The 27,136-nt window shown below is 36.0% G+C and overlaps 1 protein-coding gene across 5 annotated transcripts in view; it reads right to left on the bottom strand.

Annotated features, from left to right (window-relative positions):
* The window catches only part of CaMKII (Calcium/calmodulin-dependent protein kinase II), a 159,281-nt gene that overhangs the window by 79,041 nt on the left and 53,104 nt on the right, over positions 1-27,136 (bottom strand). For all 5 annotated transcript variants that reach the window (XM_089242216.1, XM_089242209.1, XM_089242195.1 and 2 more), the window contains exons 4-11: positions 20,638-20,692; positions 15,727-15,792; positions 14,238-14,310; positions 12,233-12,335; positions 12,023-12,106; positions 8,237-8,331; positions 7,823-7,945; positions 7,511-7,594 (exon numbers count right to left, since the gene is read on the bottom strand). In XM_089242216.1, coding sequence (XP_089098342.1) covers positions 7,511-7,594; positions 7,823-7,945; positions 8,237-8,331; positions 12,023-12,106; positions 12,233-12,335; positions 14,238-14,310; positions 15,727-15,792; positions 20,638-20,692 — 683 coding nt within the window. The remainder of the gene's footprint in view (positions 1-7,510; positions 7,595-7,822; positions 7,946-8,236; positions 8,332-12,022; positions 12,107-12,232; positions 12,336-14,237; positions 14,311-15,726; positions 15,793-20,637; positions 20,693-27,136) is intronic.

A 27,136-nucleotide genomic window follows, 5' to 3' on the forward strand; every position in this document is an offset into this window, starting at 1 on the left:
TAAATGACACTGATCTCGTGCCATACACTGTGGTCAGGGTGTCTACCAAATATCAAAAGGAAAATTCTGTGACTTTTGATGACTTTTCTGTGACCCTTTCTCATTTGACAAAATGAACCATGGACTATTTTCTTATATTAGTGGTTTCAAACTGTGAGTAGCGACCACCAAGAGGGGTTTGGGTTAATAAAATAAGGGGTCTTAATGAAAGGGGAAACATGAGTGAATTTACAGAATAAAAAACATTTGATAAGAAATCAATTATTTTAATCCTTCAAAACTTTTACGCAGAAAATGATGAAGATGTCAATGTATATATATACACACAGACATATCAACTTTGGCATGAAGCCTCTCAGTGCTGAATGTTGAGTTCACAACGATGGGATGGGGGGGGGGGGCAATTCCTTCAATCACAAAAAAAAAAAAAAACTCACTTTTTTCTTAAATTTGTAAAAGCGTTTAAATTTAAAGATAACACCTCATAGGAACTGGACCCTAAGAGCTCAAGCCACATAAACCCCTCCCACATCCTACAAAAGCATAAGCAGATATAGGTAGTATGGGGGGGGGGGAAACAAATGTCCACTTTCTGCTCTTTTGCCTATGGGGGTCATTTAAGTGTTATGTCAGCATCGATGGGGGGGGGGGGGATTTCCAATTTGCTGACTTTTGATGACAAGGGGGAGAGGGGGTTTGGATGATGCTTATGTTATCAACCACCCTTTATGAAAATATGAAATATTATTGATGGCATCTTATTCGGTGCGCAAAAAACTGGAAAAATCTTTTGCTAGTTTGTGGGCACCTGAACTAACATTTTCCCTAATAATAAATCTCTCACAGAGCCACTTCAGCGACCTCTAAATGTTTCACATATCCTTCAAGTGCTCAGGAAATGTGTCCGGGCCGCTTAAGTGCCGTGAAACTGCGCAATGCATCACTCAAGTAATCCGTAATTATGCCACGGATCACTTAAGTAACAGGAAATGTTCCGCGGGTGATGTAGAACCGTACTGGGGCCTGCTTAAGTGCTCTAAAACTGCGCCACATATCACTCAAGGAATCTCTAAATGTGCTACGGATCATTTAAGTCTTCTGGAACTGTGTCGCGGGTTACTTAAGTTATCTTTGAATGTGAAAGTGGTCTTTGAGGCTTACTTTAGTGATCTGAAAAGTTGCCACGGGTCATTTAAGAGATCTGTAAATGTGCCGCTTTGTTCATTTTTACAAAATAAGGTTTGAGGAGGGCAGGCCGCATCAGATAACACACAAGGCCACATTTGGTCAGTGGGTCAAGGGTTTACCATATGGCTTAAAGGGTGGGTTGCAATGAATTTGTTAAAGAGAAATTTTGAGTTCCTACCCTTCAAATAGCATTGAAATTAACAGAAATTGATAATAACCCATAAAGGTATTTTCTTTTGAAATTTTGATTTTTTTTAAAAATGTGTTTCACATAAAAAAAATATTTTTTTTCGTCTGGGGGTGGGGGGGGGGAAGCGCACGAGTCCCCTATGCCCCCCCTCCAGCGTACGTTTCTGATCCCACCAGTATGCGTTAGGAGGAAGGGGGCAGTGCTGAAAAAATGTTGCTGCCGGGGGGAAGGGGGGGGGGTCAAAAATGGCAAAAAATTTGCTGAATTCAATCAACTTCGCGAGGTCGTAAATAACAACCATAGACTCCCCGTCCCCACCGTTTTCGCCATATTGGAGTTCCTTTGCCACCCACACTGAAACTTTCCAAAAAAAGCTCTACGGGCATGTTCAAAACGCGTCCTGCGAATACAAAACTATTGAACCCCACCATTGATCTATATTAAGCTGTGTGCACAATGTAACATATCACCCCTAAGAACTACATCACCATCGAACACTAGCCCTAACACTAAGGGCTAGTGTTCAATTAACCAGTTTCCAGTAACCTTAACATAAAGTGGACCCCTGGGAGAAGGCCCGATCGAGTCACAAGATTTGTGTTTATATAATTTTTATTTATGTTTAATATTGCGATATTTGACTGTATATATATATTATATGAAATGTATTCACTATTTTTAAATACCTTGTCTCACGGGCAGAGGTACCCGCGGGCTTCCGTTCCGTCATTACAATAATTCCACGATCTCAAATTGTCATAGACATGTAAACAATGGGAGAAGCCTGATCAACTTCCTTCATCTTGTTGAGTCTGTTGCCACCCATGAAAAATTATAGTGATCCGATAATTGCAAGCCACATCTCCATATGCAAATTCATCGAGTGACGTCATCGATTTCTCCATGCGCCAACAGTATGGCGATTGGTCCGACGATATATAAACCTGTTCTCTGCCACTACAAATATACTCCTGGCTGAAACTTCCTTCTTCCACGTTCATCGTACGGGTTATCTCGTACTACATGAAACCTTGAGCGCTGGTACTCTTCAATGTAGCCAACTTCAGAAACGCAATACACTATTCTGAGTAGTTGGCTTCCTGTTATGTTTTCCTCACAGTAATACATCTATGATATTCGAAGTGCTCTGATTACGATGGAGTGGTTCGGCTCGAATGTCAGACGTTTGCCTGTGATATAATATACGTCTTCCCGTCGACAAATCGGTCTTCTGCGGTTCTCAGTGGAATTTGCAATGAATAGTGACGATCATCATCTTCATGTAATGAGATCATACTAGTGGTCTTTGGGGTGCCAGCTAACGTCTAATCTCATTGTTTTCCATGTCTTCGATGTGCTGATATGTGAATCATGATCTTCCAGATATCATTGTTTGATTAGTTCTATTGGTTTGATCTTTTATGTTCATATATCGAGAACATGGTTATTGTATTTAACTGTAAAATTTGAATTAACTAATGAAAGTAATTTAATGATATGGAGTTATGCATTAATAAACGATAAAATCTAGAATTTGCCAATGTTTTCTTTGAGTTTACCCGAGACATATAATGGATGCAAGAATTGCGGGACGTAACTTATAGAAGTCGCAACAACAACAGACGCGAAGCACTGAGAAGCATACCAGTAGTGGGCTCAAAACAGAGCAAAAAAAATAAATAAATAAAAACCGAACAACGTTGAACGGAGTGAGGTGTATAAGTGATCGAACAGTTTTTTCAATGATCAGCGATCACTGCCAAAGTCTGCAGTTTACCGTCGGAATTGACGAGCATCCCCAAACAGGGATGTGCATCAGAAGAAAACTCTGTCTAAATAGAATTTGCACGAATGAGCCCATTTCCTTACTGATTGCATTACAGCGCACAGACAAAACACATCAAATAAAAAAATGTTTCTTATATACGAGAGCCAGAACCATTGTGTAAAGGTACAAACATATTCCTTCTGATGTTCCAATTCTGACAGTCAATGCCCCATTCCCTGAGTAGGGAAGCACAGTAGGGGTTGACACAGTTCCAGCACGGGGACCTCAGATAATTCTCAATTTTCTTATTTCACACCATCAATTCACTATATGGGGGACCGTCAAAGATTCCAGCTTAGGGGCCTACTGCAGGATGTGGTTCTCAACTTTTGGAATCCTGTGGCACGGTCAATTTCTTTTTCTTAATTGGAAGGCCCACCATACAAATGATTGATGGGAAATAAATGGGTAAAAAAACCACTCGGGGCCCAGTGGTTGAGAAACATTGCATTAGACCAGGGTCTTTGCGATGTTAATTTTTTCCCCTCTTACTGGAGTAAGAGGGAAAAAATCACGATGGCCCCGACTAGACCAACCCAGGGCCCTTCTGAAAAGGATGGATTTCACATATTCTTTTCGAAGTCCGATATTAGATGCTTGTTATTTGCTCGTTGTGCTAATTGTTATTTATCGTCGTGCTTTGGTGTCAGTCTAAGATCGCAAGCTTGTCACCGTATTCCAATGGTTCTCTTTTGCCAGCTGCCTCATTTACATAACTCATGGTTCACCAGCGGCTCCCCAAAAAGTTTGGCAGATATTTTCCCATATAAAAGAACCACTTCAAAGCAGAAGGCATTGCACAAATTAATATTTTCACCTTGCCACAACACTACTAGGAGCCGCGATGCACTTTCAGAAACACTGTGGTATTCCTTTATATTTGGCCTAAATGTTGCGGTGCAACACCATTTTGAAGAATCCTATCGTTGAATGAGTCCGATGTTTGTCTTTTCTTGAACTGTCTCGTTTGGTCACATGCATATACTATACGATATGGTTGTTTGCTATAGCTAGGTAAAGTTTGACGTAATTACAAAAAATATATGTATCATTAAAAAAACCTTTCTTCCTTGGTGGGGGGGGGGGGGGAGGGGGCTTTTCACCCGGCCCCCCACAAGGATGGGGCTCACAGGGCTGCAGCTCCGAGTTGCTAATCACCCCATCCATCCCTCCAGGGTAAAAAAAAAGTAGAAAAGAAACCTGAGAGAGAAGCAAAAATATTGAATGCCACAGCTTCTCCAAAGCCTAGATTTTAGGAAAAACATAAAAAAAATAATATATCTCTGGAGATTCATAAAAAAATCTGTGACCTTTACTCAAATTTTGTGACTTTTCCGTGATGGTAGACAACCTAGTGGTAGGTGGTACACGAGTTGTTTCCGTAGATCCAAATAAAAAGATAACGCTGACAATGATTTCCTCATCACTGAGGAAAAAAGTCCAAAAATTTCCTATCAATGAAAACTAAGATGTTAATTTGGGCAAAGGAACTTTGCAAATTCAAAATAACAATGAATTGTGCTTTTGAAGAATCCTATGGTTGAAGTAACATCAACAACATTGGCTCCTCAGAAATAGTGTTGAACTAAAAAAACTTGGTAACACAACTATATAACAGATAGTGCCCATATTGTCCTAGTAGCAGTTGAATGCATACAAGATATAAAAAAAAAAGTTTTGATATTAGATCTTTCGATCGATGCACATTTCTGGAAATTTGATGGTTAATAAATTTGAAAATTTTAAGGAGGAAAATGATATATTTAAGGAAGGAAAATATATCTATTGTATTATATGTAGCACATCAGTCTAGATCCCAACCTTTTTCAGTCCGTGTACCCCCCAGCTGGCTCAGTTACTTTCCACGTACCCCAGAACCAAATCCTCCAGGCTCTCCCCCCCCCCCCCCAATCTGTTTCATCCATTAGAGATTCTGAAAACTTTCCTAAAAAAGGCATATGCCAAATTAAATTTTTTCATTGTAGTTTTATATTTTTGAAGTAAGCAAACAAATTAACACAAAGATTGGGAAAAAAATTAATGTGATGTTTGTAATTTAATACAGACAATACAGTTCCAAAGTTTTGAAAAATTAGGCTCAAAAGAGAATAAATACAAACGCAAATCCGGAGTTACATTAATTTGCCTCTACATTTATTTTCTATGTAAGTATATGAAGAAAACGGCCGTTCAACAAGCTCCGAGCTAACAAACAGCAACAAAAACATTATGGCTTTTCTAGTAAGTTTGATGTATTTGTTACCACGGCAAGCCCAAAAACTAGGTTCTCCATTCTGCCATTGAAGAGGATCTTCAAAGAGGTATCTGATGAGAGCTATATTTCTTTCCAATTTCTCCTTTTCTGGAATCAATAATGAAGCCGGTTCGAAAACTCTTCTTTGAAAGGATTAGATGTCTACTGATCACCCATTTCCAGTTCTGAAAAATATTTTGCAAAGAAGGATTTTGATCCTGCCAAGTGGCTACCTGTTAAATTTAGCTCGGCTTGTGACAAGAAATCGCGAAGTGTTTCAAACACTTCCTAAAAAAGGGCTACCTCATGCCGAAGTTCGAACAGCCGCATCAGGACTTAACCCTTAACTTCAGTGTGCAAAAGCAAAGCGTTGCGAAGGCCATCCATGTCTTCACACAACAATTTAAACCACCTGTAGTTGGTAGAATTCACCTTGATAAAGTTGACAACTTCGACCACTTCATCAAGAACGTTTTGCAAATTTGGAGGCAATGAATTCGATGAAGGGCTCTGAATATAGCAGTGAGTCTATTTCATTTTGGGGGGGGGGGGACGACATCTGCCATACATGCACGAAGGCCTGAATGGCAACCTTCCGTGGATTTTCTTCCATCTGTCATGAGCCCAACACATTTTGACCATTGAATTCTTTTTTCAACGAAATAATGATTAATTGCTTCAAATAAGTCTTTAGCAGTCGTGCAACTCCTTCAATGGGTGACAAATAAAAAGATTTACTTTGAACTCTCTTTCAAGTACTTAGTAATTACAAGTAGCACAGAATATTGTGCAACGTCAGTACTTTCGTCGACTTGGATAAAAAAGATTCACAACCTTTGATGTGACTTATGACTATGCTTTCAGCATCCACTGACATGTCCTGTCATTTACTTGTATTTCTTAGAGTCACTGTGTTATTTGACACAGGTTTTAAACTCATTGTAAGAGCACTTTCCCCTGCAAGCATGCATCTGATAGCAACTTTGATGCACAGTGAAATTAAATTTTCACCAATAGTGTGATTTTTTCCTGTTACAATATGATAGCTAATGTAGTAGGAGGTCTTGGTAGATTTGACAGAATCACTTTTTCACTTTTGGAAGATTCAAAATAGGTTTTCATGTTTACAGGTGCACTGTATTTCATTGTGGTGTTTTAGACTGCTACCACACAGATTCAGTTTTAGCCACTGATCTATAGCGCAAATCATGTGAGTAGTAGGTGCTTAGTAGAAAAGTGGACGTAAAAAATTGTGAAGCACATGCCCACAACGAAAGTTAAACACAACATGAATAAATTCTTCATATTTATGCACAGCCTGGCATGCGTCAACAATCAAAACTAAAATGGCAAAGAAAAGTGAGCCGAGATGAAGGAGTTCACGAATCCAGATCATAGGTTGGCTGCAGGTGGGCGGAGGGAGGGCAGATCCTTCCAACGGATGCAACCCCTCTGTTATAGAAGATTTTATTGATAGGAAGGTCACTATATTACAACTGACAATATTAGAGAAAAACCTCTACCTACTTTCAAAAATTATTTTGTTCTTTTTTAGATAGGTGGCCGCCATTACTATTTTCTTTTCTCATACCCCTAATGGCCTCTCATGTACCACAGTGGGTACACGTACCCCCGGTTGGGAACCGCTGGTCTAGTATAAAATATCAAAGCAATGCATTTGATGAAACTTGTCTCCAGCTATTGTAGATTGTACCTTAGTATGTTGTTAAGAGAAATTTTGTACATAATTTATTAGTATGGCCCATGGAAGGATATTTATATCCCTTTGGGTGGAAAAGTTTTTGTTTATAATTTGTCTGTTTTGTCTATTGTGTTCTTTGTTCAATAAAAAAAAATTATATTGATTTGCCCAGATTGATTTTTTTGGGCGGGGGGGGGGGGGGAATAGACTTGATAAACTTGAAACACATTACATGCATTATTGAAAATAGTGACACTAATTGAAAAGTACAATTACCAAGCAATTTCTGAACTAATTTGAGTTAATGGAACAGGCATAGAAATAAAAAGGGAGAAAAAATGGACTTACTTTGAGTTTTCGCCTTGCATTAAATTTCTTCAGACAGTCCACAGTCTCTTGCCTGTGGAGGGTGGATGCTACTCTTTCTCGTTGCTGTCAAAGAGATAAAGAAAAATGCATCAGAAAGCAAGAATCACAACTGAAATTTTTGCCCATTTTCTAATTACATACAGCTTCATATATGCAACAAAACATACAAAATAAATTCAAAAATAAAGATAATATCTATTGAAAAACCGTTTAAAAGTAACAAAAAGTTGAAACTTGAGAAAATTTTTGTTTTTTGTATTTCAGAAACATACAAAGTAGGAGTGCACTTACACAAATCCATGGGTGCTTCAATGCTTCAGAGGCTGTTATCCTTTTAGCTGGATTCACAGTCAGCATGCTGTTGATGAGGTTCTTTGCTTCTGGTGTCACCGTGTCCCATTCTGGAGATGGGTACTGAAGGAAATGAATAAAATAAATTTAACTTGAAAAACATTGATAATTCAGTAGAAATACATATACAAATAGGATTCTAATGATTTACTGTTTACATGCTTTTGATTTTTTATGAACAAAAAGTGCTTGTTTATTAGAAACTTTTAGAATTCCTTGCAGTTTAAGACAGTGAATTTTTTCTATCATTTATAAACTCATCTTTTAAAATTACAGTTTCTCCCTCATTTGTTTCATCACAATTCCATGATTAAGTATTTAAGAAACATAATAATAAATTGAAAAAAAAATTACGTCATAGGCACCAGCTTTGATTTGTGCATACAACCTATGCTGATCCTCATCCCAGAATGGTGGATAACCGACTAGCAGAATGTAAAGTATGACACCTGCATCCACAGAAAAACAAAAAATAGTGAGATTTGCAAAAAAAATTTATAGTTATGAAATATCTCGACATGAACAATCAGTGAGAACCTTCGCATAACTTACTGGATTTGAGTAAAAACATGTTTGACCATTATGCACTATACAAAAAAATTTCCATTTCATTATTTTTTTAATTTCAGAATTTCTATTGATTTAAAGCAGGGGTCTTCAATGTGTGGCGCTCAGAGCTTTTGCAGTGGTCTGGCAATCATTTTTAGAAAATAGCAGGAAAACACATTTAAATACAGAGAAGCCTGCATAAAATGGAAGGTCAGGAGACAAATTATTTTCCATTCCAGACAGGTTTCCATTTTATAAAGGTACACATAAAAATATGTGCCATGATTTATTTCTATCATTTACGAAACTTATGTTTTGAGAACAATCTAACTTCTATAAACCAACATATGTCAGAGACACGCTTATTATTATTTTGAATTTTTTCATGTTTGCTGTTTCAAATAACTATACATTCAAAATTTCATATTTAAGGCGCTAATAGCTAAACTTTAATACAAAACGTTCCCCTGAATAGCAATAGGATGAACACTTACTTTAATCAAAAATGAAAATTTTTTAATACAGTGAAACTTCAATATAATGATATTTTGCGCACCATGAAAAAATATCATTGTAGAGGGATTATTGTTGTATTGAGAAGCAACATTATCCTTATGTGTGATCAAATTTATGCTGTTGTTGTCGTCTTTTGTACACAGACATTGTTAATACGATCAGTAAAAGTGTGTTTTTATGTTTTTATTTGCAAAAAATAAAATAATTGTGATTGATCAGTTTATTTATAAAACTTACTTATATAGATGCATTGCCCCTGTACAGAAGTTTACAGCATTGCACTTTTGTGTCTTACACAGAAAGTAGCAATACCAATAACTTACTTTAGCTTTTCATGAATTTTTAGAGCAAAATATTGATGTTATCAGATGCCCCAGAAGAACGAAAACAAGTGACATAAATGCAAAACAATTTTCAGCAAAGTATAAAAATATATATTTTATATATAGCGGTTTTAAAAATCTAAAAACATTGTTATGGACAGATTTATTGTAGTAAAGGATATCGTTATATCGAGTATCATTGTAGCGAGGTTTCACTGTATTTGAAATCAAAACTGAGAGGTTGCATACTTTAAAAAAAAAACAGTGACAATAAGATTGACAACTAATAATGTTTGTAAAAGAAAGGTTCTACATATTTGTAACACTTTTAAATTTTACTTTTTTACGCCTCTATGAACTTCATTTTTGTGTTTAAATTCAATATGCATTTCTTGTTGCTGGTGGCCATCTCTACACTGAATGAAAACCTCTGCAGTAGCCAAAACACTATCGTTAAATTTTAAACACTAATTCAGCCTCTCTTGTGTATTACTTTCCCAAAATTATCAAACTTCTTCCAAGAAATTGAAGTTTTTCCTAACCAAAGTCACCATTTCCAGCATAAATGAAATGCTAAACAAGCTCTTACTAAATTTTGAATAGTTAATCTGTGTGTTTCCTCTCAAGCCCGACCCCTAGAACCAGTTCAGATGGGTAGTAAGTATTCACCGTTTTTCCAAGAAGTGAATGAGTTTGCCTAACAAAAGGGGGGGTCATAACGACTTAACTTTCCTTCCCATCGAAAGGACAAAAACTTGCACTTGGTTAAAAAATCTTTGTTTTAGCAGGTTTTGTATCTATAAATAGACTAAGTATGCCTTCCATTTCTGGCTTAAAAAGGTTTCCCATGATTTAAAAAACATTAATTATTCCCAAGCCTATATATTCTGTTCAGTTTAAGACAGGTTTTCACTGTAAAATAATAATAAAACCAATGAATCTTGCATTCCTCCACCATCAAAACTATGCATCTGATATATTATCAGGGCCACCTTAACAAATGGGGGGGGGGGGGGGGGAAAGGCCAAAACACTTTTTTGGGGGTCTTTAGTTTTAGAATTTTTGAAAGAAACAATTATGGAAATAATTTAGGAATGAGTGACAGGAATAATTTCAGAATTTCTGTTAAATCTAATTTCAGAAATGGTGACGGATATATGTTATTTTAAGATTCTGTAACAAAAATGATTTCAGAATTATTGACAGAAATAATTTATGAAAAATACTTTCAGTATTTGGTGAAAGAAATGATTCCAGAACAAATAAAAATCTTAAATTATTTGGAGGTCCTGATTTACTCTTGAAGCCAAACTCAGCCGATCTGCTGAGACACTACTACTACTACACCACACACGCAACCTTGTCCATATTCCTCTGCGGAACATCTAACGAATTGGTACATGTTGGAATGGGTGTGCATGGTTGTGAACCCGACTGGAAGTTTGTTTCTGTGTAATGCTTGCCATGTGTAGTAGTGCTGCTATCTACCATCAAATTTTTCAACTATGAGCGAAGTGTAATGATTGTATCATTGCTGGCCTGTTGCTCTCTGTGGCAAGACATTTTAATGGGGAGATCAGCACGCATTCATGCTTCAAAGTTGGGAACCACAGAAAGCAAACTTCAGCTGACCACCATTGTGGCAACAGTGGGATTCAAATCCGGGTCCTCACAATGCAAGTCCGTCACTATGATCATTTGACCCCCACAGCAGCTGAGACACCACTGCTTGTTATATGATTCTTATGAATCTGTGTGAGTGAATCCCTCTAAAAATTACAAATATAGCAGTATGACTTGGTGTGGTGGCCCAAGAACTTCATGGGTAGTTCAAATTGTGTTATTGGAGTGATGTGCTATGATTGAATTACATTTGTACTGTTTGTAGGTCTGTTGCTCTGTGGCAAGACTTTTTAAAGGGGAGATCGGCTCGCATTTGTGCCATGAAGTTGGGAATCACAAAAAAACTTCAGCTGACTACCATTGTGGGGTTCGAACCCAGGACCTCGCGAGTCTGTCTCTATGACCAGAACTGAAACCAGATACTTTGGCAGCCAGAGCAAAAATGCATTTTTGTGCCCCATCAAATGTAGAAGAAGCAGTTAGAGGGTGCATTCGGTGCCCCCTTCCGTCAGTGCCCGGGGCAAAAGACCTGCCTGCTCCCCCCTAGGTATGGCCCTGACTATGACCACTCGACCACCACAGTGGCACCATCTTGGGACTGTGCATTCCAATACAGCTGTCATTTCTTATTGTGCTATAATACACTGCACTTATCTCTTCATTTTAGTTCATTTGTATTACTAACTGGAATTTTCAATTCTTGCAATTCAAAAAAGTTTCATGTATACAGAAAGACCTTGGTATAGCCTCAAACCTCTGAAGCATAACAAAACCAACTTTATAAGCAGGGTAACTTAATGAGTAAGTATGATTTCACAAGTAAATACATGCTCTGATAACATACATATAAGAGAAAATTCCCTATCCAAATCTGTTTTGCACACAGAAATAGGTTAGAATTTATGAACAAATGGATTTTCTCTATTTTTAAAATAGAAAAGCAGCAGACAATTTTTCTTGAAATGGTTGCGATATTAATGAAAAAATAAAAATAGAGAAATGTACATAGGTAGTTTGATAAGTAAAATAAAACCATGTGATAGCAATACCATTATGAATGTACCTTCACATATTTAAGGGCATGACATAACATCGCAAAAACATATTTTAGTGTGAACTATATACTCACCACAAGCCCATATATCTACAGGTTTCCCATATGGGTCTTTTTTCAATACCTCTGGAGAAAGGTATCCTGGCGTTCCCGCAAAACCTAAGGCGCAATTTTGAACATTTGATTTATTATAACATTAATCACTTGGATAATATAATATAATCACTTATGTATTAGAAAAAGTTGAAAGATTCCCCTCCACATAATCATAAAAATGACACATACCATACCATGCTTGCTGTTCTCCTTGAACCTCAATAGCTAAACCAAAATCAGCCAGTTTCACAGCGGCACCCTTGACTTTGCTTGCGAGGAGCAAATTTTCAGGCTGGAAAGGCAAGAAACAACGATGAAATTTTATAACATTTATAACATTAAATTTCAATAACTGATGCTTTCATGTTTACTTATTTGAATGGAGAAGTCTCAAATATATATTTTAGAAATTACTATATTTAATTATAAATGAAATATTTCTCCAGGCAATGTGAGTTATTAAATTTGCTCAGAACATGTATTTGTATATTTAATCAATTATTTTATGCTACGTAATGAACATAACATTGCAGTATTAAATTTATAACAGATTAAATTATCACAACTTTTTATTTTTTAGAACCTGTAGAGCAGTGTTTCTCAAAGTGGGCGATGAAATGTTCTGGGGGGGGGGGGGTAGAGGCTACTGGTATAACATAGGATCCTATGGATTCCCACAAGTTGGGGGTGGAGGGTGATGAGAGAAAAAATTTCTGAAGGAGGGAGATGGAACAAAAAGTTTGGGAAACTAGGCTGTAGAGCAGTGACTCCCAACGCGCGCATTAAGGCCCCTTGGGGGGTGATGGAACGTTCCAGGGGGGCGGTAGAAGCTACGGGTATAACATAGGATTCTATGGGTTCAATTGCATTGGGGCGATGGTAGAAAAACATTTCTGAAGGGGGCGATGGCACAAAAAAGGTTGGGAAACTATGCTGTAGAGGAATATGTGTAAGCTAAAGGAAATGGAATAGAATTTAATTAAACCTAGAATAATGCAAAATTAGTTGAAGTTTTTGGAGATGTGGAAGTAGGCTTTCTTTAAAAGAAGTTAAGGGTAGGAGTGAAGTAATACGGGGCTTTACAAGTCTAAGGCGACAGGCTGCCACCATGGCAACTAGGAAATTGGTATTGGAGAATGAAGTTTTGTGTGTGGATACTGGATACTGGATACTGGATCAGAGTCTAAGAACAATTAAAAACTTTTTAGTTAAAATTAATGTATCTACCAACATGAAAAGCAGTCACCATGCCCAGAGAAGTTTAAAAATTATTTTATTATGGAAATGTTTTTTTCGAAAAAAACAAAAAACGTTTGGTTACTAAAAACTTTTTTTTTTTGGCATTTAGACTTTTTTGCCATTTGTCAAGCCCTGGTGTAACAGCAGAAAACGACTACTACCACTTGACCTTACATGCACCTTATATACACATTCCTATATGGAATTTCTAATGAATTGGTAGATGCTCCAATGTGTGCTTTGAGTGTATGTAACAGCAGAATAAGAGTAATATGCAGAAAAACCAGCTATTCCCTTACAGCGAAAATTTTTTTCCTCTTGTTCAGAGCTCACAAAAAAAGCTCAAGAACGAAACTTTAACTTAAACACCCTTAAGGTGAGCTCACACTACACATGCAGCTCACTGCCTTTCAGTGATCTGCTGTAATGTGGTGGGGTGATTAGGTTACAAGAAAAACAGTGAATTGGGTGCTCGCTAGAACCTATTTCAAGTCAATAAACAGAAGAGACTTGTGCCTCAAAATGTTCATTACTACTGTGATTTCCTGCTTATAATCCAGACACAAATTTTGCTAATTTAAGAAAAATAACTGCATATAATCTGCATGTAACAATTTCATTGGAACAATTCACTATATAATTTCATGTGACAGTTTCATTACTTAACGAACTAAAGGGGATTGTAATTTTTAATAATTATTTTTCTACACACAGCCACATGCCATCTATAAATGTTAAAAAATTATTTTTTACAAATTAATAAATTTTTAAATATTCATCTTTTTTCCAACATTTCAGAATAAAAAAGCCGCATTTTAAACACAGTGGTACATAATCAGCACTAAGAAATTTGTGTTTAACGTATGAGTAGTGGATTATATGCATGAAAATATACTTTTAAGATTGAAAAACAAATCTATCCCAATTATGTGCATACAAGTACAGTTTCATTTACCTTCAAATCTCTGTGCACAATACTGTTTATGTGACAGTGGTGAACACTTTCAAGTATCTGTTGGATACAGTGACTGAAAAGAACAAAAACAGTTATTAATAACTACAAATTAATTGTGTCTAACCATAGAGTGGTGCAATAAATATTAAACAAGTATTGATTTTTCTTTTTTGACTCACAAAACTTAGTTTTTTTTTATACGAATAAGTTCATTTTCAAATATCTTTTGAGAATAAATCTTTACTCAATATTGAGTATTTTAAAAAAAAAGTTATTTTAAATATGTAGAGTGAATGAGCTGTACGTATTTCACTTGTGTTTTTAAGATTTTTTAAATATATTAAAAAAGTAAATACAGTAGAATCCAAACTATCTGGCCTAATGTGGCAGGGCAGGCCAGATAACAGAAAAGCCGGACAGGCTGGAGCATGGGCGAAGATATGGGGAGGGGGCATGGGGAGCATGCTTCCCCCCCCCCCCCCCCAGTGTCAAAGGTAGAGTTGTCTGATGTTGTGAATTGACATCATTATCAGCGTACCCCCAGACTTTCAAGTCTATCTCCGCCTATGGGCTGGAGTTCTATAAATGCTCACTTTTTACCCCTACCATACCATCAAAAACCACCATTTTAATATCAAAACCACTCCTATTTACTTTTCGTGACCTCTTGGTACAGGTCAGTACTTTATGCATAATGTAAATGTTTGTTATGTATTGTACGGTACGTTTTGAAAATTTAGTCCAAAAATATAAATGTTACATAAATTACGTAGATATTTATCATGTCATTTCCCCCTGTAAATAACCATTATATTGTGTAAAAATGAAAATTCCTCTGTAAATCTTGCCAATTTTTTTAGGCAACAAACTTAGCAAAGTTTGGTGACAACTGATGATTTGGTGATGTCATGGCACCAAGAGACTAGGCCGAACAGTCGTGAGCCAGATAGTCGAGATTCTATTGTAATTCATAATGGTCAAGCAAACTAATTTATGAATCTAAAAAGATTCAGAATAGCCAACTTGCGTTTGAAAATTAGTCAACTTTATATGCAGTTATAAATATTCACATGGCTTTATTTCTCCATTTTGTAAAAACAAAAACTGAGGTAATAAATCTTTCTGAACTATGCAAGGAATGATTCTTTTTGTTACAAATTTCACCTAGAGAGAACTACGTCATTGTCAAAACATTTACATGCAAAATTGTACACCTTTGCAGAATATACTTTCTTAGTGAGAGTTTCATTCACAATGCCAAAAAAATGAGAGCAATGTTTTAATTCTTTTTTTAAAATCATGCACTGACATGTTTTTCTCTGTATAGTATGACAACATGAAATGTGCGCTGTACCAGGTAATTTTGTGCATGCTGAATCATTTTCTTCACATGTGGCATAAAGGAAAAATTTAACGAGAGTTTGGAAAAGTGTAGATGACTGAAAAAATGCAATCTGAAACTATCAACAAAGATTTTATATAGCTATACCTCGCATCTGCCTCACTGTAATATTCTCTGGCAACTATATCTTCAAATAGTTCACCCCCTGTCACCCTAAAGACATAAAAATAATAAAAATTTAAAAAAAGTATAAAAGAAATAAAAACTTTATAAGGAAATAATGTTGCATCAAGGCATATAACAGATAAAGGTGTAAAAAATACAGTGATACTTCCACTTACAAGCTTAATTTGTTCCTGGAAGTTACTATTATCATGAAAATAGATTCAAAAATAAAACGACCATCCTGTTGGTTTGTTCCACATAACCACAACATTAATACTCATATAAAAAAAAACATCATGGTGTAGTACAGTGCTATGCAGAATGAAAATAGATATATGTATATTAGGGTGGAACGAAAAAGGGTGTTTTTTCACTTTTTTGGAAATTGATGTTGCCTTAGTATTCAAAAGATGCCTTTCAAGGTTTTAAGACGTTATACCAAAATCTAGGAAAATATTTTAATATCTTGAGGTTCCTCACAGACCCTAAAGGTCGAGCAAAAAGACTTTTCTAAGTATACATTATAAAAAATCTTTTTAAACATAAACGAAGTTGATGATTGTTAAAAAGGATTCTCTAAAAAAAGAAAAACACTTAATTTAAAAGTTATTCAGTACATGAGACAAAACTGAATATATATATAAACCCAGAGAAATACTCAACAAGTTCTATATATTCAACAAGTTCGACTTCTATATATAAGTTATAGCTGACAAGCATATTTGCTTATTTGCAGCTGTCATGGCAGTTGAAAGGATAATTTTTCAAGCACTCCGAATATAGTGATTGATACCAGTAGATGAAAATAAACCCTTTTTTTTTGGAGGGGGACAAAATTATAACCATGTTCCAAATTAAAAAAAAACAGTTTGATGATATATATGTCAGGAGAATGCCTCTATTGCTTCCTCTGTTATCACACTGTTATTACATTTCACTTTTTTGCAAAATAGTCAGCTTTTTTTTTTCAAATGATGGAAGAGTACTACTTGATTTTATTCTGGCTTGAATGAAACCTTCACGACTCTCTGTTGCTGATACGGCAAGAGATGCTTCAGTTACGAGTCGTACGCACCGCTCAACTGCTTGTGTGTGACACGGAAAATTTGGTATAGATGGAAAAGCAGGTTTAGATAATTTTTGTGGGTCCATTTCCTGATTTTTTATAATAGGTGGTTCAATCACTCGCACTTGATCCCATGAAATTAGTTCCGAATAGTGCTTAGCTGAAAAGTTTATTTTCGGAACATGGAATGTACGAATTTCTGCTTCTGATAATCATTCATTTCTAATTTTCATATTGAAATTATTGGTCTATTGTCATATTTGGCTTCTCTTTCGTCAATAACCCAACATCTTCCAGCACAGCATTCACAATAATTGCAGCTGATTGATCAGACACACACCAGTTCTATCACAAGCAAGAGCAACAACATTTGGTAATTTAGTTCTCATCTGCGAGGATGATGGTAAAACTTCAAAAGCAAATGAAGTACTTGCTTCAGCACCGATTGGTGGACCAGCTTCAGTACTGGTAGATATAAATGCTAACTTCAACTGTAAACTGTGTTTTGGCTCATATAGATTACTTTCCTCAAAATCATTGGGTATAGATGAGTTTTCAGTGGTTGATGAACTAGTTTCTGCTGTTTCTTCTTAAGATGACTTCAAACGGGATACCATTTTCATTTTTCTTTGTTCATTGTTTTTCAATTTCTTCGTTGTTAGGGCATCTACTCGACCTATGGCCATCTTGCGTGTACTTCTTTGATATTGCAAGAAATCTCGCTCTCAATTTGGGACCTTTCTCAACTTGTTACACTTAAAGTCTTCAAAATCACATTTGCATGCTGCATTGTCGAACAATTTCCTTGCTTCATACTGAAAAGATTTCAAGTTCAACTTGAAAGTTTGAGAATCTTCCCTTGTTTTCATATTTTTCTGAAGATTCTTGTATTTACAGTAAAAGTCTGAAAATTTCGCACATCTGTTGGTGAGAAACCATAGGAATTGAAGCAGTTTTCCAAATATTTTGTCTTTGGCATGATAATTTCAAGAATGTCTGCAATAGCTGGATTTTTTCTTGATTGTTGTGCCTTTATATTATGTTGAGTTAGCAAATAACAAAGCTTAACATCACCACAGGTGAGCGAGACCTGAGAATCCCACTTCTTAAGATTTTCTAAAATGTCACAACAATAAAAGCTTCTGGTCATCATTTTGATTGCTATACACTCTCTCAGTTAAGGGGTAAAATTGCAAATAAATACTGAAAACAAGGGAAAAACATCGAGGTCACTGAACGAATCACCTGTTCAGGGGAATAGGAAAGCCTCCTCCGCGGTGTAATGTAACAGAATTCCCCTCATGCATAAAACTTCAGGGGCGATGAGGAACCTCAAGAAGTTTGAATTTTGGGGGAAAAAAATTAGGAATTGCATTTCTTCACATAAAGGCATATTTTAAATTCTATTACAATGGCAATTTCGAATATTTTTTTCTTCATTCCACCCTAATGTATATCCCAAAAAATTAAATAAACCATATATAACAAACCACTGTGAAACATGAGTATTTAGCAAATGCGAAATTGCTCATTTGGCTGTCTGACATTAATAAAATCATGAAACACATTTTCAGCAATTTGCACATGGGACAGTGCAAAATCATGTGGATGTCATTGGCCTCATAGGGGCCAGCAACCTAGGGGCTGAGGTCATTTGAGCCCCTTCAATAAATTTTGTTAGAGGACTGAGACCCCCATAATTTCTGAAAAAACAATGCAATGCACCCTCCCTCTCCTGCGTACGCTTGAGTCCTGTATATATAGGACAACCAGCAACCATCCTACAATCAGTTATTAAAAAAAAAAAAAAAAAAAAAAAAATCAAGATTCTACCTGTGTTACTTCAAGTTTAAGCCCCTTTACTTCATGTTTAACCCCCTTTGAGCTAAAATGCCCCGTATAATTGAGTTACCAGTCCTTTGTTACAGCCAGGAGGCTGTGTTATAAATCCGATTTTTGGAAGCCATACAAGTGGGGGAAAAATTACTAAAGAAAATATCATATAAATTTCTAAGTAATACAAGAGATACTATATAATATTATAGACAAGACATTTTATATGAATAAAAAATTTCAAATTAATTCAATGATCAGTTTGAAAGTTATAATTTTTCCCTAAACATTTGTGAAAACTGGCGATTCCATTTAAATCTTTTCCAGGCTTCAGGGGTTAAAAGTCTCAATTATTATATCACTGCTGACTTCCATGGCTTCATGGATTTGTCAACATTTTTCCACTAATCTGAAACTTTTTTTAGCATGATTGTTTTGGCCATTTGGAAACAACTTCAAACTGCAAGTTCTAGTACTGTAGTCTCTTAGTCATTGGAAGAGACAAAAATTGAATACAATGTTCATAGAGTGGAAGCAAAAAATACAAATAAGAGGTAAAAACAACTTTGACTTTTCTGTGTTCATTCTTTCTTAGAAGTGCCTCAGTAACTTTTACGAGGAGTATGTGCTATGATAAGAGTTCTCTTGTGTAATTCTTGTGGAGAGACGAGGAAAAAACAAATTTTTTTGATGTTATAGAGAATGCTTCCCAGTTCCTAACTCGCTATAACAAAATATTTTTTTATCTTTAACACTAGCTATTTGACAATCCCTTGCAAATTATTCATTATTGCAAGATTCTCATTATAAACCATACTTGCTATAACAGATTTTTACTGCATAGCAGATTTGTAATAATCCAGCCATTTGTTACCAGCTGTTTTTTAGGCGGGTTTTCTTTGAGCATAGAAGTGGAAAACATTGTCACTATATCTGGGAGCAAAAGTTTATATTATTTTTAAATGGGCTTTTTCGATTGACTTCCAGAAATCCGGTGATTTCGATAATCTGGTACACACTGGTCTGATATGTGCTGGATTAACAAGAGTCTACTGTAGTTGCAAATCAGGGAATGAGTAAGGTATGAAGAATAAAAATACCTTTGCTTACAAATTAATTAGTGCACTTCAGATTGATAGCGCTGTCTACTCTGCCTGTACAAAGTGCTTATGCATTCATGTGTTATGTGAGCTTTTTTACATTTCATGCTCGTAATACAAACATTTGCTCACCAGTCAATGCTATTTTTGTGAATATTTTTTGTTTCCAACTTGAATTACATGTAAGTTTGGATACCACTTATATTTGTAAATACATAAATATTGTAAAATATTTTTATATCATTGTCAACACATATGACTATAATCACAATGAATGCATATAATTATCACCTGAAAAATATTGATATGATTCAAACAAGATTTATTCATCACTTCCCTTTTTTTACTTCATCATATCAACACTTTTTGATTGAAAAAAAAAAAAAACTACAAAAACTCAGAAATTTATATAATTTGAGGAATAAGTATAATTCTTATTACAAATATGAATGTATACAATATTCTTATTACATATATTTCTTGCTATAAATAATTTTGTTTTATTCGTACTGCATTCAGCAAAGTCCAAATTTCTCCCATGCATGAAATGATTTTATAATAATAATAAATTATTAACAAATTTTGTGAGAAAAATTAATCATATTAGAGCAAAATTGAAAAATAAAATGTCCCAGAGCTTCATTTATGTTTAAAAATAACTTTTACTAATGGACAGAACACGTAACAAAAATACAAAGAAACATGAAAAAGGATGAGAAGAACAGAAAAAAGGACACATATTCTAGTATAAATTTATCTCATTTGCAACACATTGAGACACATTCTGCAATATGGTCTTTTCTTTTAAAATATACATGTTCCACTAGTTTGATTCAAGTTCATAAATTTGAAAAGAATTGAATAATTAAAAAAAAGTTAAGAATTCACACTTACAAATCAAATATAAGGTAGTGATATCCTTCCTCTTGTATGCTATCATGAAGTCGAACTGCAAACAAGACGGATGGAGCAAAAATTAGATTACACGATAAAAATGTTCATATCAAACTGTCTAGCAAAAAGAAATCCAAACAAAGATGAAAATTGTAAAAATTGAAGTCTTTGATAATTGTAAACAGAACTGGAGGAATTCTTCACTAAATTCATTATTGAATAACAAAATATTTGCAGGAAAAAAAAGAAAAGAACATCCCTGAAAATTGTGAGGTTCAATCAAATATAATTAACTTTCAATGAAATGCAAAAAAGCAATTAGATCAAGGGTGCTCAATCTTTAGGAGGGTGTGAGCCACTTCATTAGTTTGAAAATGTGTTGCAGGCTACTTAATTAAATGATCTAGAATAGTGCTGCAGGTTACTTAACCTATTAAGCGGCATTGGCGAGAGATATCTCACGTCCTTAAAAGCCTCTAATTTTAGCATTGAAAAAAAGGACAGGATATGTTGTAAAGTTGATTTCTCAATGAAACACTTTACTCCCATATACCCCATTAGATTGCACTTGCTGAAAATTGGAAGAAAGCCTACTTTATAAAAAGAGGTACAGAATTTTATAGGAATTTAGTGATTCCTGCTGTGCCGCTTATGGCTGTTTAAGTGATCTGGAACTGTGCCACGGGTCACTTAAGTGATTTGTAAATGTGCTGTAGGTTACTTCAGTGACCTGCAAATATGCTGTGGTCAACTTAAGTGATAAGAGAAAAACATCACAAGTTACTCAAGTGATGCGAAACAAACACCAGCATGATCATTTTGGTGAACTGGAAATGTGCCACTTCATTTTCACAAAATTAGGTTTGAGATCCGAGGCCATAGGTTGAGCATGTATGAATTAGATGATTGGTATTAGAGAAGAGTTTCTTTGCTATGAGAGAGATATTTTGAGTTCTTAAACTTCAGAAATTAGTTTTAAATTTTTTTTTGAAGGAAATTCATCAAACCAGCATAACAAAATGTATTCCAATGTATCTATTTTTTCATTTATAATCAACTTTGGGGGGGGGGGGAGGGGGGGTCATAAGCTACCCCCTTCCACGCATGTTATTGTTCAGGAACTATATACTGTAAAACAAATTTTCCTTTCTGGGATATTGCAAATAGTTGGGGGCAGCTTAAGCAAGGGTGCAAAAGCATCCTTTGCACCTGGGCAGTGGCTTCCTAAGCTTTTGTTTAGGTGCACAAATTTTTAAAAATATGGAATAATGAAAATTAAAAGACACCACTAGCTGTCACTCTATTGAACCATATTTTTACAATAGAAATGTTGAGAAAACTTGGAACAGACAGCACCTGGGGCTGTAATACCAGACACAAGAATGGAATGGACTCTATCACATGGGGCGGGAAGGTCTGCATTTTGGTTCGGCCATGGTCCCCACATCCTGCATCAGGGCCTCCTAGGCTGTCATCTTTGGTACACCCCCCAGGTAGGATTTTTCAACAGCCACACCCAGTAATTTTTCAGGAGCGATCAAATAAAGGCAAAGAACGAATTTAATTCTCACACATCTAAGTGTGTGAAACATCTCACACTCCCTTAATTTCCACCTTGAGAAGCTTGGAGTAAGTATTTTGGCAGGGCCATAGCATAGAGCCCTCTTGTGGCTCCATGAAAAGATTACGTAAAATAAGTGTGAATTTTTTTCGTGAGGGCCCCATCCCATTCACCTCGGGGCTCTGTTTGCCCCAGCGTAGTTATGGGCCTGTGTTTTGGAGTTACTAAAGTTTGAGTGTATCAAAACAAATTAGAACTAAAAAATTCAATCCTAAAAGGAAGAAAGATATGATGGTTCATCAACAAGAGCTGAATGTGGAAAAATTATCTGGCATAATTAAGTACATTAAAATAATTTTAGACCAAAAAAACGGGAATGTTTCTTTAAAAGCGGGACGTATGGCCAAGTGCATTTTTGGTCAAACATCGTATGCTGCTTCGGATGGGTAGAGAATCAGGTTTATCCCAGCGCGCGCGTCCTCACTTTGCTAAAGCCCTTTCGGCCTTCCACCATCATGTTCCACCACGGACGTCTTTACCGGCGGCACATGAGCTAGAGCGACCCCTGCAAATTATCATATTATTTTTCGGAATACGCGCCAAATAAGGAACGTTTTCCGTAAAATATTTATTGTGGAAAAAAGATTACCTCAAGTTTTCTCTAAAAAAATGTTTTCCCTTAATAACATTAGCTTCACTGCGATTGATTCCAGAAATGCATAATAATTATACTCTCTTGAGAGATTCTGAATTCTAATTGTAATAAATGAATGGTTGGAAAACCACTAAAATGCGTTCCTAGTTTCAGTTCAAAACTATCACGAAAGGCGAATCGGAGGGTGGGGGGGGGGGGAAGGGTACACGTTTCCCTCGTTTAGTTTTTCAAAATGATTTCAGAGGCATATTCATAGTCAATGTGAAGAATGACACATTGCATTGTTAATATGGCCAATTCTAGACGAATGATATGAGTGAATTCAATGATCTCGCAACATCGTATTCATTACAGCAAATCACGAAAGATAAGCTCGTGCAATCGATGCATTTCGAACAATGCCGCATATTTATTTTTCTTTACATTACGGAACGCGGCTCACGTCACGAGCTACGTCAAAACGTCTTTTATAGACTCATTATCGTGAATATGCTAACTATGAAGAACCAAGACACGCCCAACACAGCTCATTATTTATTTATATTCATCTTGTACGCAAGAGCCCGCGGACGAAGCGCTATTTTTAGTTTTATATAAATCATACGGTTCATATAAAAGTAGACAAAACTCCCGATGATAACAGAGAACCGCGATTTTCCCCACCCCTAATAAACGATACGGAATCGCCGAGTCTGCAAAATCATTCCTTCATTGGACGCATATTCTTTCAGACCAATCTTCTCCATCTCGAAGAACTGAAAATCAGATAGGTAGAACAAGAACACGCCAAATGTTCACTATATCTGTACTCGTAAAAAACCTACTCCTTTTACAGCGCATATAAAAAAAAATGAGGACCATCATTCGTTTGAGTGAGTCTTTCTGATGTGAGATGCCACTTGCAAAGGCGTAAGAAAATGAAGAGATTCCTTCTATTTATATTTTTCTCACTGAGGTTTATGTCCAAATACAAAGACGACTTGCTTGTTTCACTGCTTAGAAAGTTTTCTATTTCTTTAATAATATAAAACTAAAAATCTCTGCTGTAAAATAGCAAAAAATAAGCTATTTAATCAAGAGGGATGACAATTTTGGAAATTACATTTTTGTTGCTGCAGAACCAGGCCTCAGAGATTGTCGAACAATAAAATTCAACGCAAGTTTAAAAATCTTGATGCACGTTTCGGCACACAATGCGCCGAAGAAAGAAATACAGCGAAACCTTGATATAACGATAGTTTAAGGACCAAAAAAAAAAAAAAAAAAAAAAACCAATTTGTATCGAGAGGCGGCACTGTCAAATTTATGCTACTTTTGGCATCTTTCCTAAATCGGCGCTGTAACCACCAAAAAAATGTACTTTTGAATATTTATTCACCGCAAAAAATTTTAATTGATTAGTTCATGAACAAAATTCAGTTAGGTGTGTGAGGACTGATAATGTAAAAAAAGTTTATCACAATACATTTTGGTGGTTTATCACACAAAAAGGTTGCGATTCCGAATACTTCATCAGATAGTATTAGACACCCTCGGAAGAACTAAAACATGTGATATTTAAAAATACATTGAAGTATATTTTTTGAGCCAGGAATGAAGAAAATATCTTTGTAGTAGTTTCAAAAAGTAGTTTTCTTCTCAAAAAAAAAAAAAAAAAAATATCGTTATAGAGTGGTTTATCGTAGTAAAAGATATCGTGGTATCGAAAGGAGTTTACCATTGAGACTATAGGCTGTTCCAAATAGGATTTGGAAAAAAATATCGTTGAGGAGGGATTCATCGTTATATCGAGTATCGTTGTAGCGAGGTTTCACTGTCGATATATTCGTACACGGTTAATTGGAAGTTTAAGGGAAAGCACAGAAAAGTTCGAATTGACGTTCAGCCAATACCACACTAGAAATCTCTAGTGTTGTGTTGATTCAGCTCAATCGCTGATGCATCTGAGACGCATCAAGCCTGTTCACACGCATCAGTTCGGTGACAGGCAGAATTCAGGGATCATTCTAGATCAGTGATGGGCAAACTACAGCCCGCTTAGAGATTCTATCCGGTCCAACGCAGATATTAAAATAACAGTATGGAAATGCATTATAATAAACAGAGTTTAATAAATTATATTGGCCCGCCAAAATATATATTTTTTCTTATTGGCCCGCTCTAAGTTTGCCCCCCTCATAGTTTCCCAACACTTTTTGTTCCATCGCCCACTTCTTCAAAAAAAAAATTTTTTTTTTTTTTTTTTTAATAACGCGATCCTCACGTATTCCCAAGGGATCAGCATGATCCGTCCAGGGACGGATGTTTTTGTTTTCGCGTCGTATAACAAATAGCATCCTATACTAAACTCATAGCTTCTACTGCCCCTCTGGACCCCATCAGGAGTCGATATTACCAAAGCCTCCTAGATACTACTACTATCTAGGAGAGGCTTTGATATAAAACACTTTGGAGAACCACTGTGCTAGATGGCGATTTTCACATTTGAAGAATTACAGAGGGAAGACGTGGAAACAAGCCAGTCAGTACATGATTGGTGGAAGAAACCGGAAAAAAAAAGAGAATTCACATAACTGGTTGAACAAAGACTTTCCAGCACTTCAGAATGCCCGAACAGTTTCAAAATTTTCCTTAAAAAACCAGTAGACCATTTCAAAAAAGCAAGACATTCTTCAAAAGAAATCAATCGCACCCGAAGAAGTGGCGTCTTAACGGGTGTGCCAACAGACCCAGGGGTCCGGATAACAGTGACCCCAAATTGTTGAAAACTTCTATTAATTCCGGATTTTTTTTCCTATAAGCTCTAAAACTATTTACTTCATTAGTTAAGGATATTCATTAATTTTTGTTAAGTGAGACATGTTCACATGCAGCTCCCGGACTCGTTAAGAAAGCTCTATAAAAGAACGCTTAAAAATTACTTTAAGGTCAGTAAAACGTAAAACTGATACAAAAGTTATATTTTCTTTTCAATGATCCCTTCATTTTGACAGATCAGGAAATTTACTACTGAAAAAATAACGAAACACAAAACCACAAATATTAGCTTCCTAATTTACCGAAATCAATGAAAATTGAAGTGAATAGAAATTAAATACCATCAAGCTGCCGTTCGAACACGCAAAAACCTCATTGAGACGGACATGAAATATGATCGAGAAGAAACTGAAGGATCGAATTCGCCTAACGTGTGCAGATGAATAGGCTAGTACAGGTATGGATAGACTTTTACTTTAAAAAAAATCTGGCGTGCTTGTTTCGAAGTCAGCAACTGCACATTAAATGCCAACAAAAATAAGTATCACTATGCTTATGTGGTTTCTTATTTTCAACCGTTAGCATGTGTGGTTTTTCACCACAAATAACTCCGATACCAACAACTGAAGTGGGGAGGAACTACTGATCAGGAACAGATACCTGCGTCATATATGCATATACAGTCAAACCTCGTTAGTGCGTCACCCGGTTAACACGTCACTCCGCTTACCGGGTCACTTTTTGGAACTCCCAATTGCAATTGGCACGGCTATGGCTTACTCCGGTTAACGAGTCACTCCGCTTACTAAGTCATATTTTTGCTCTCTCAAGAGTGACTCATTAACGAGGTTTGACTGTATATTTGCCCGATTTAGAGATCCTCCAATGGTACCTAAACGCAAGACATGCCCGAAAGAAGTCATAGCAATGGGAGTAAACATGCGGTCCAACAGATGGAAGAGAGAAGTTTGAGTCTCTCAAAATAAAGTTAATCAAAGAAACACGTAGCAGTGTATAGTGAAAAATTTATATCCAGCCGAAAAGGTAAAGAAAAATACATCCACCGTAAAAAGTGCATGAAAAATGTACACACGATGCGATCCATAAAATGAGAGCGAGAGAGAGGAGATCGAATGAGATTCCTCCCTCGAAAAACGTCCAAGACCAAATACGAAAATCAACGTCAGACTGCGACTGGAGTTTTGTTTATTCATGAACTCGAGAAACTAGAGACCTGATATAAGTACGGGAGAGAGAAAAAAACTTAATACCTAAAGAGATTTTATTTTCCCGCAAATAGCTTCTTATTACTTTTCCTCCTTTTTTTTGGTAAGTATTGCCCAACTTCGCTAGTCGTTCTCTCACTCAGCGTCTTATAACGGTAATGTCTTGAAGGCATTATGGGGGAGGAAAGGGAAATTCTCAATTTATTCCGAAGTTTCATTTGGAGTGCGATGGCAATTTCAGCGGCCATAAGCATAAATTAGACGAGTGATTTCCGAACCCAAAATAGTACATTAAATATG

Source organism: Pholcus phalangioides, unplaced genomic scaffold, assembly GCF_987345545.1.
Source record: "Pholcus phalangioides strain wild (caught in Gottingen) unplaced genomic scaffold, Ppha-v1.0 ptg000003l_1, whole genome shotgun sequence".
Classification (NCBI taxonomy): Eukaryota; Metazoa; Arthropoda; class Arachnida; order Araneae; family Pholcidae; genus Pholcus; species Pholcus phalangioides.